At 49.5% G+C, this 9198-nt stretch overlaps 1 protein-coding gene across 4 annotated transcripts; it reads left to right on the top strand.

The window, feature by feature from the left end:
* The first annotated feature begins 6608 nt into the window (after window positions 1–6608).
* LOC141584116 (tubulin beta-8 chain-like) lies at window positions 6609–8800 on the top strand. Of its 4 annotated transcripts, XM_074397059.1 has the most exons (5): window positions 6612–6668; window positions 6941–7049; window positions 7129–7239; window positions 7737–7762; window positions 7835–8800. In XM_074397059.1, the coding sequence occupies exons 1-5, from the start codon at window positions 6612–6614 to the stop codon at window positions 8798–8800; spliced, it is 1269 nt and encodes a 422-aa protein (XP_074253160.1). The 4 variants fall into 4 exon arrangements, with proteins under 4 accessions (XP_074253163.1, XP_074253160.1, XP_074253161.1 ...); XM_074397062.1 differs by having other exon boundaries at window positions 6609–6668; window positions 7737–8800; XM_074397060.1 differs by lacking the exon at window positions 7737–7762 and having other exon boundaries at window positions 7129–7213; window positions 7855–8800.
* Window positions 8801–9198: the final 398 nt, after the last annotated feature.

Raw genomic sequence — 9198 nt, 5'->3', positions numbered from 1 at the left:
AATTTCCCGTACTATTCCATGCATTTATCTGTCTTTCCAGCTGTTAGTAAACAATTAATTGAAGAAATTAATAGCACATTTTAATATCTAGAGAGGCAAGTGTTCTTTCACTCCATTATGAAAAATTTTTAAATGTCATCAGAATACTAAAAGACAGCAGGTGTCATGCAACAATGTTAAAACCTTGATATTTTCATTCTGTTTATGTAAAATTGACAAACACAGAAAGAGCTCACATTTTGAGAAAAATGTTCTTCCCATTGAGGAACACAGAACCCACTCCCACTTCCAAGTTTCCCTCTGAGAACCTTCAGTAAAGAACCGATCTACGCAGGCGGGTATCGATGTCAAACGGGCAGTTTTACCTGAGAACTCTTGGCTTACTGAAAATGACTCCCGGTATTTTTGATGGGGGAATGAGTTCTCTCATTAGGCACCTCCTATAATGTATAAAACACCGTGTTTTAAACGTGAAGGTTAAGAACAACAACAAAACACTGCATATGCGTAACTTAGTGAGTTAAATCGTTCGGGAATTAGGAGGGATAGAGAGCAGCTGAGGCCGGGCGCGGTGGCTCACGCCTGTAAACCAAGCACGTTGAAGGCCAAGGCGGGCGGATCACCTGAGGTCGGGAGTTCAAGACCAGCCTGACCAACATGGCGAAACCCCGTCTTTAAAAATAAAAATAAAAATAAAAATATTAAAATATGTATATATATAATAAAAATAAAAAAAAGAAAAAGCAGCTGAGGCTCCTTTTGACTCCGCTGCTTCGAGGGTGCTCGGTGCCCTCCAAGGGCGGGTCCCAAGGGCTGCAGAGAAGCCGGGCCTCGGGACCCCCCGACCCCGGGCTGAGCCCCGCTACCTGTGCGGCTTGGCCGGGCGTCCAGGTCTCAGCTCCTGCGCGCTGGGCGGCTCCACCTCTGCAGCCGCCCTGTGGATCTTCCGCGGTTCCGCGTCCCGAATTCGGAGCGCGGAAGCCGTGTAGACCAGTCTGTGGAGCCCAGGACCGCCTGGCCCCTGCGGCTACGAGGCGGAGGAACTTCTTCATGGTGGTGACTTCTCAGCTCTCCAACCACTCGCTCCTGAGCAGTGGCTGTTCTTCTCACCTTTTTTTCTTTCCTTTCTTTTTTTTTGAGACGGAGTTTCGCTCTCATTACCCAGGCTGCAGTGCAATGGCGCGATCTCGGCTCACCGCAACCTCCGCCTCCTGGGTTCAGGCAATTCTCCTGCCTCAGCCTCCTGAGTATCTGGGATTACAGGCACGCGCCACCATGCCCAGCTAATTTTTTGTATTTTTAGTAGAGACAGGGTTTCACCATGTTGACCAGGATGGTCTCGATCTCTTGACCTCGTGATCCACCCGCCTCGGCCTCCCAAAGTGCTGGCATTACAGGCGTGAGCCACCGCGCCCGGTCCCCTGTCACCTTTTCACCGCCCCCCACCCCAGTCCCAAATCCCCAATACAACCCCAATCCGCAAATCTGCTTTCTAGCCCAGAATCCGCGATCCAGCCGGGTCCACCACAGCCTTCAGCAGCGAGCTGGCAGACCTCTCAGACCTAGCGAGCCCGGCGAAGCCGTTAGGCGCGCGCCTGCCCCGCGGTGGGCCCCCGGCCTGAAGTCACTCCCATGCCCGCGCAGGAAGGTTGGGCCGCAGCTCTGGGCAGGCGCCCCTGGGCTCCGGGTCCTCCTGGGCTCGCCGGGCAGCCCCAGGACCATAGGCGCAGGATCGCAGGCGCGCAGCCCACCGGGCCCCTCTGTTACCCATGCCGGATGCGCAGTTTGCAAGTGCAGCTCTGGCACCAGCGCGGGATGTCGGAGCTTCCCTGGGATGGCATCAGGGTCGCGCAGTGCACAGCTCATCTGGCCTGAGGGTGCGCTCCTCTTGGAAACCTCTCTGGATCCTGGACCCCTGCGCTGGGGACTCTGCATCCACACCGACGAGATGCAGTGGCTGCTTGAGGGCGACTGTCTGACTTTGTCGCCTGGGCGACCGGCCCCAGGATCCCTGCTGCTGGGGGCGCGGGCCTGGTCTGGGGCGTCCAGCCACTTGCTGCCCGTGCCACGCCTACGCTGCAGAGGCGGTTCGGGCGCCGGCGCGGGCTGGCGGACCTGGCACCTGATGTCCTCAGGGTCAAGTGCATTACCCGCCACCTGAGGGGTCTGCTCTGCCTTGGCCTCCTCCAAGAGCTTAGGGTTCACTGGGTAGCAGTTTAGGAATGCCTAAATGGAAGGAAATATTCTTTCTCTGCCTTTGAGAAATAAGTGGTGTATATATATTCTTTTTATATATATAATGATATATATAATACAATTCATAATATATGATATATAATATAATTTATAATATATAATAAATATATATAATATATAACATATATATTATAAAGAATATAATAATTCTTTATAATATATATATATAATGCCTAAATAGAAGGAAATATTCTTTCTCTGTCTTTGAGAAATAAGTGGTGTATTCATAAAGCAGATAAAATGTTACTTTTGTTCCTGACCCGTGGGAGGCGGGAGAAGAAGTTAAGGATAGCTGTCACATTTACCACCTGATGTGTTGTCTCAAGTAAATCCTGAGGTTTGGGCCACACAGGCTCTGGGAAACACACTAAAGACAACCCCGATTCAAATCCAACTTCAGCCTCATGCTCCTCACCCTCACAAAAGACAATACACTTTAAGGCAGGGAGAATGAGAGGAAATTCAACCCCTTATTGCCAAATTCTTGCCATATGACTTATTAAGACCATGAGAATCTCCTTACAATGCTCCCATGTTACCAGATCAAAAGCCTACAGATTTGTCAGAAACCTTATAGCATTAATAAATGCAGTTCTTGTCTCCCTACACCCCATTGTCCCCAATTCTTACTCAAGTCTCGGTGAATGCAAGCTGGTTTACATTCTTAGATATGAAAGACACATTTTTCTGCATCTCAATGCATCCAGATTCACCATATGTTTGCTTTTTAATGGACTGATCCAGATACTCATTTAGCCTCCAAACTAACCTGGACAGTCCTCTCTGAAGAGTTATGGATTAGCCTCAATTATTTCAAAATGTTCTAGCTAAAGACTTAAGAAATTCACAATTGCAAAGGGGCACAATTATTTAGTATGTAAATGACTTACTCATTGCTAGTCTGACTAAAAAAGACTCAGATAATAATACTGTTAAATTGATACATTTCCTGGGAAATGGCAGCTATAGGGTGTCACCATACAAGGCTCAGATTATGACTCAAGGACTCAAATATTTGGAATCTGTCTTAACCTCTGGAACTGATCGACATCCCTTGAAGGAAAAAAAGTTTTTTTAGTCATCCAAGAGTCCTAGTCCAACAAATGGCTGTGGGCCTTTTTAGGGGACAGTTGAGTACTGCAGCTTATGGGTGCCCAGATTTGGACATGTAGCCAAGCCTTTATATAAAACACTAAAAGGAAAATATTAGAGCTCCTTCAGTGTAATTAGAACTGCAAGCTAACCTTCAATACTTTCAAAGAGAAATTAGGCTCTGCTGCAGCCTTGGGTATCTACAAGTTGGATGAACCATTTTTTCTTTTTTTTTTTTTTTTTTGAGACGGAGTTTCGCTCTTGTTACCCAGGCTGGAGTGCAATGGCGCGATCTCGGCTCACCGCAACCTCCGCCTCCTGGGCTCAGGCAATTCTCCTGCCTCAGCCTCCTAAGTAGCTGGGATTACAGGCATGCACCACCACGCCCAGCTAGTTTTTTATATTTTTAGTAGAGACGGGGTTTCACCATGTTGACCAGGATGGTCTCGATCTTTTGACCTCGTGATCCACCCGCCTCGGCCTCCCAAAGTGCTGGGATTACAGGCTTGAGCCACCGCGCCCGGCCAAATGTGGCCAAAAAGCAAGGAATAGGCCTTGGGTAATCTTGTCCCAAAACTGGGAAACATTCCAAGGCCAGTAGCTTACTTTTCTGAGCAGATAGACCAGGTGGGCTCAGGGTGTCCTAGATTTCTTAGTGCTGTTGCTGCTACAACTTTTCTAGTAGGCAAGGCTAATAAACATTAGGAAAGCGCCTAAAGGTTTTTTGACCCCACACCAAGGGAAGGTGGTCCTAGAAGCTAAAGGGCACCAGTGGATTATAGGAGAACATTTATTAAAGTATCAAACCTTATTGCCAGACACTCCAGAGATAACTCTTGAAGTCTGACAAACTATAAACCCAGCTCCTTATCTGCTAGAGCACACAGGTGCTGCCAGCCTTCCCAGCATACAGGTTGTTATTCATCTGTTCTCATGCTGCTAGTAAAGACATATATGAGGCTGGGTAATTTATAAATAAAAGAGGTTTAATTGACTCACAGTTCCACATGGCTGGTGGGGCCTCACAATCATGGCATAAGGCAAATGAGGAGCAAAGTTACATCTCTTACATGGTAGCAGGCAAAAGAGCTTGTGTAGGAAAACTACGCTTTATAAAGGGGAGTGATCCCAGCACTTTCGGAGGCCAAGGCAGCAGGTGGATCACCTGAAGTCAGGAGTTTGAGACCAGCCTGGCCAATATGGTGAAACCATGTCTGTACTAAAAATACAAAAATTAGCCATGCATGGTGGTGGGTACCTGTAATCCCAGCTACTCAAGAGGCGGAGACAGAAAAATCCCTTGAACCCAAGAGACAGATGCTGCAGTGAGCTGACATCATGCCACTGCACTCCAGCCTGGGCAACAGAGCAAGACTATGTCTCAAAAAAATAAAATGAAATAAAAATAAAATAAAATCATCAGATCTCATGAGGCTTATTCACTGTCACAAGAATAGCATGGGAAAGACCCGCCCCACTCCCCGATTCAATTACCTCCAGCTGGATCCTTCCCAAGACACATGGGAATTATGAGAGCTATAATTGATAAGATTTGACTGGAGACAGAGCCAAACCATGTCACAGGTTATGAAACAAATTTATTCTAGCGGGCCAGAATGAGCTCCTTGACCATCCCAAGGAAGAGTGGTTAACAGATGCAAGTTGTTTTATGCATCAGGATAACAGGAGGGCTAGATATGCTCTGATTAGTCAGCACAAGTTAATCAAGTCACATGCCTTGCCAACCTCTATCTCAGCTCAAAAAGCTGTTAATTGAACTTATCAGAGTCCTGCAGTTGGGGAAGGATTTAAAAGTTAACATTTACACTGATTCTAAGTATGACTTTTTAGTACTTCATGCTTACGCTGCAATTTGGAATGGGTAGGGACTCCTGACCACAAAGGGCTTTTCCATACAACATCACTCAGATTTTGAGCTTGTTAGAATGCTGCTTGGCTGCCAAAGAAAAGTGACTATAATTCACTGCAGAGGACATCAAAAGAGAGATTGACCATGTAAAAGAAAATGCCCTTGCAAATACAGTAGTCAAGGTCACTGCACTGAAGCTGATGGGCATGCCGGTCAGCATACCTAGAGCTGGGCCAGAAGGCTCTGAAGAATGGGCCAGGGATTGCAGTTTAGTCCAGAACCCTCTGGCTGGCTGACTCATGGTAATACATTACCAATTCCCAATACTAATCGTAGGAAAATAGTTAAGCACTTACACGATTGTTTTCACCCTAGAAGGGATTTTTTGTTTCAGTTAATGTCTCATTGGTTTGTGGTGATAAATCTTTTCAAGACACTAAAACAGGTGAACCTGCCCTGAGCTCTGTGCCTAAAAAAACCCAAACAGCCAGCAATTTTCTCCTCCTCTAGTTTAACCTGTCCAACATTGAGAAACCTCTCCAGGTGAGGACTGAAAACTGATTTACTTGGGTGCCTTTAAATATCTGCTAATGCTTACTGATACCTTCACTGGTTAGATCAAGACATTCCCCATGCTATCTGAAATGTGTTTACCAGAAGATATAATTCCTCAGTTTGGATCATCTAAAAGCGTGCAAAGTGACAATGGTCCATCTTTCACAGCAGACATATCCCAACACCTATTCTCAGCTTTAGGAATCAAATATCACCTTCACTCTGTGTGGAGACTGCAGTCCTCTTGAAACGTGAAAGAACTAATAAAACTCTAAAGAAGACTCTAGCGAAATCAAGAGGCCTATCTCTAACACCCGTAGCTTACTATGGGTTTCAGCTGCTCCAAAGGAAACTTATAATTAGGTCCTGTTGAGTTAGTGTACAGAAAGCCTTTTCTAACCACAGCTCTCCTAAGAGATGAAAGGACTCATCAATTACAAAAGTATGTCATCAATATAGGACACGTGCAAACAAACTCTGTGACTATGGAAGCATAAGACTTCCCCTCCCACATGGGAGGAAAATTCAGTTTCAGCTCAGCTAGGGATTTAGTCTCACTAAAGACATGGGAGGAAGTTCTTCAGCTGCCCAGCTCTCCCCAGCGTGGAAAGGACCACAGCAAGGCCACCTGATAACTCCAATAGCCATTAACCTCCAAGGGAGTCACAGGTGGGCACACCTGTGTAAAAGTAAAGCTGTTTCTTATTCTGGGAGCCCAATCCAAGGCTGGGGGAGGTGGGCACGGGGCTATTTAAGCATCGGCAGATGGCGGGCTGAGTCATTGTGTGGTTGGCCTTCCGTCTCGCGTTTCTGTTGCTGGCCTGGTCCTGCCTTGGCTATGCGGGAGATCGTGCTCACCCAAATCGGACAGTGTGGGAACCAGATCGGTGCAAAGGTTGGCGGCTGGGGCTCTGAGGGCCCAGCTTGTGCCTGCAGGGTGGCCGGTGATGTTGGCAGTGGAGGGTGTGGTACCTCTGCATGGCCAGCCCTGGGCTCCCTGCCTCGGACGCAGTAGAGCTGGGTGGCTGGTGAGGCTGCCAGGGTGAACACCAAGGGACCCAGCGGCCTGAGGGTGGGGGTGGAAGTGGGAGATGGACTGGGGCAACTCCAGCTCCCTGAGCTCCATGACTCAGCCCTGGCCTGTCTGGCCTCTTGCATCTCTTGCAGTTCTGGGAGGTGATCTCTGATGAACATGGCATCGACCCTGCTGGCACCTACCACGGGGACAGTGACCTGCAGCAAGAACGCATCAATGTGTACTACAACGAGGCCAGCGGTGAGAGCCCAGTCTTTCCCCGACCGCCCTCCTGGGAATGCCAGCCCTCTCCTCACCGATGCCCTCCCGTTCCCTTCAGGTGGCAGGTACGTGGCCCGCGCTGTGCTTGTGGATCTGGAGCCGGGCACCATGGACTCTGTGCGCTCAGGGCCCTTCGGGCAGATCTTCAGGCCAGACAACTTCATCTTTGGTGAGCTGTGGATGAGGACTGGGGTGCGGCTCCTTAGCCAGGGCGGCTCAAAGTCAGCGAGTGCCCCAAGGTCATCTCTGTGGGAACTGGAACCGGGGCCCTTTAACACCCTCCCATCCTCTGAATTACTCAATCTCTCTCTCCTAAATGGGCTATGGGGGAGGAAGGCCCAGCTGTCTCCTCAAGGTGAGGAGCTGCTGATGTGATCTCCCTGCAGGGAGCTGAGCTGGGGCGGTGACTACGGCCTTCGCTGGGAACGGGCAGGAGCCACCTGCAGCGAGTCTCTTGTTTGGCTCCTGATCTAGGTGCTAACAGGCAGCTGTCTCAGGTCTGGCTCCTGATCTAGGTTCTAACAGGCAAGGCTGCTGTCCTGTAACTTTAGGGGAGAGGGTTTAACTTGCTCCACCTGCAGGGTGAATGGTGCCTTTTGCATTGTGGTGGTGACCACCGATGACCATACACCTGGCCATCGAGTGACTGACTGTACTACCTTACAGGTCAGTGTGGGGCCGGGAACAACTGGGCCAAGGGCTACTACACAGAAGGCGCAGAGCTGATGGAGTCGGTGATGGATGTTGTGAGAAAAGAAGCTGAGAGCTGTGATTGCCTGCAGGGTTTCCAGCTGACCCACTCCCTGGGTGGGGGGACTGGGTCTGGGATGGGTACCCTTCTCATGGGCAAAATTCGGGAGGAGTACCCAGACAGGATCATAAACACGTTCAGCGTCCTGCCCTCGCCCAAGGTGTCAGACACTGTGGTGGAGCCCTACAATGCCACCCTCTCCGTCCACCAGCTCATAGAAAATGCAGACGAGACGTTCTGCATTGATAACGAAGCGCTCTATAACATCTGTTCCAGGACCTTAAAACTGACCACACCCACCTACGGTGACCTGAATCACCTCGTGTCTGCTACCATGAGTGGGGTCACCACGTGCCTGCGCTTCCCGGGCCAGCTGAATGCTGACCTGCGGAAGCTGGCGGTGAACATGGTTCCATTTCCCCGGCTGCACTTCTTCATGCCCGGCTTTGCCCCACTGACCAGCCGGGGCAGCCAGCAGTACCGGGCCCTGACCGTGGCTGAGCTCACTCAGCAGCTCTTTGATGCTAAGAATATGATGGCCGCCTGTGACCCCCGTCATGGCCGCTACCTAACTGTGGCTGCCATTTTTAGAGGTCGCATGTCCATGAGGGAGGTGGATGAGCAAATGTTCAACATTCAAAATAAGAACAGCAGCTACTTTGCTGAATGGCTCCCTCACAATGTGAAAACAGCCGTCTGTGACATCCCACCCCGGGGGCTAAAAATGTCGGCCACCTTCATTGGTAACAACACAGCGATCCAAGAGCTCTTCAAACGCATCTCTGAGCAGTTTACAGCTATGTTCAGGCGCAAGGCCTTCCTGCACTGGTACACGGGCGAGGGCATGGATGAGATGGAGTTCACCGAGGCTGAGAGCAACCTGAATGACCTGGTGTCAGAATACCAGCAATACCAAGATGCCACAGCTGAGGAGGAGGAGTTTGAGGAGTGTGTGGAGGAGGAGGAGGAGGTAGCCTAGAAGCTTCCTTTTCTAGGTAAAGGGGGAAGCAGTGTGGATTTTTTTAGTGTTTTGATAGCCGTTGTCACTACACACTTGAGTCTTTACATCTCCTCCTGTGTTTTAAAGCATTTTTATAGCAAGTAGCTTGACCTAATAAAATGTCTTCATAGCATCTGGTTTCACCTCCAACTTCTTTCTATAGGCCCTCTGGGTACTGCTTCCAGATGGGCATACTAGTGGTCCTGCAAGGCTGCAGCTGTCTTGGGCTTCTCACATCCCAGGAACCAGCAGTCCAGTGGCTCCTGGAGGGGGTCAGCATGGGCTGTGGACATGGCAGGCAGGCTTCACGCAAACTTGGGGCCGGCCTGGACCTTGGACAGCTACTTAGTGGGAAACCCGTTTCTGAGGGCAAACCT

This window comes from Saimiri boliviensis, chromosome 4 (genome assembly GCF_048565385.1).
Source record: "Saimiri boliviensis isolate mSaiBol1 chromosome 4, mSaiBol1.pri, whole genome shotgun sequence".
Lineage (NCBI taxonomy): Eukaryota > Metazoa > Chordata > Mammalia > Primates > Cebidae > Saimiri > Saimiri boliviensis.
This window is presented reverse-complemented; position numbering and strand designations above follow the sequence as displayed.

Coding starts and splice junctions, on each gene's coding strand:
- LOC141584116 (XM_074397062.1), top strand. CDS start 6,612: ATGCGGGAGATCGTGCTCACCCAAATCGGACAGTGTGGGAACCAGATC. Junction 6,669..6,940: donor GGAACCAGATCGGTGCAAAG/GTTGGCGGCTGG, acceptor CATCTCTTGCAG/TTCTGGGAGGTGATCTCTGA. Junction 7,050..7,128: donor GTACTACAACGAGGCCAGCG/GTGAGAGCCCAG, acceptor CGTTCCCTTCAG/GTGGCAGGTACGTGGCCCGC.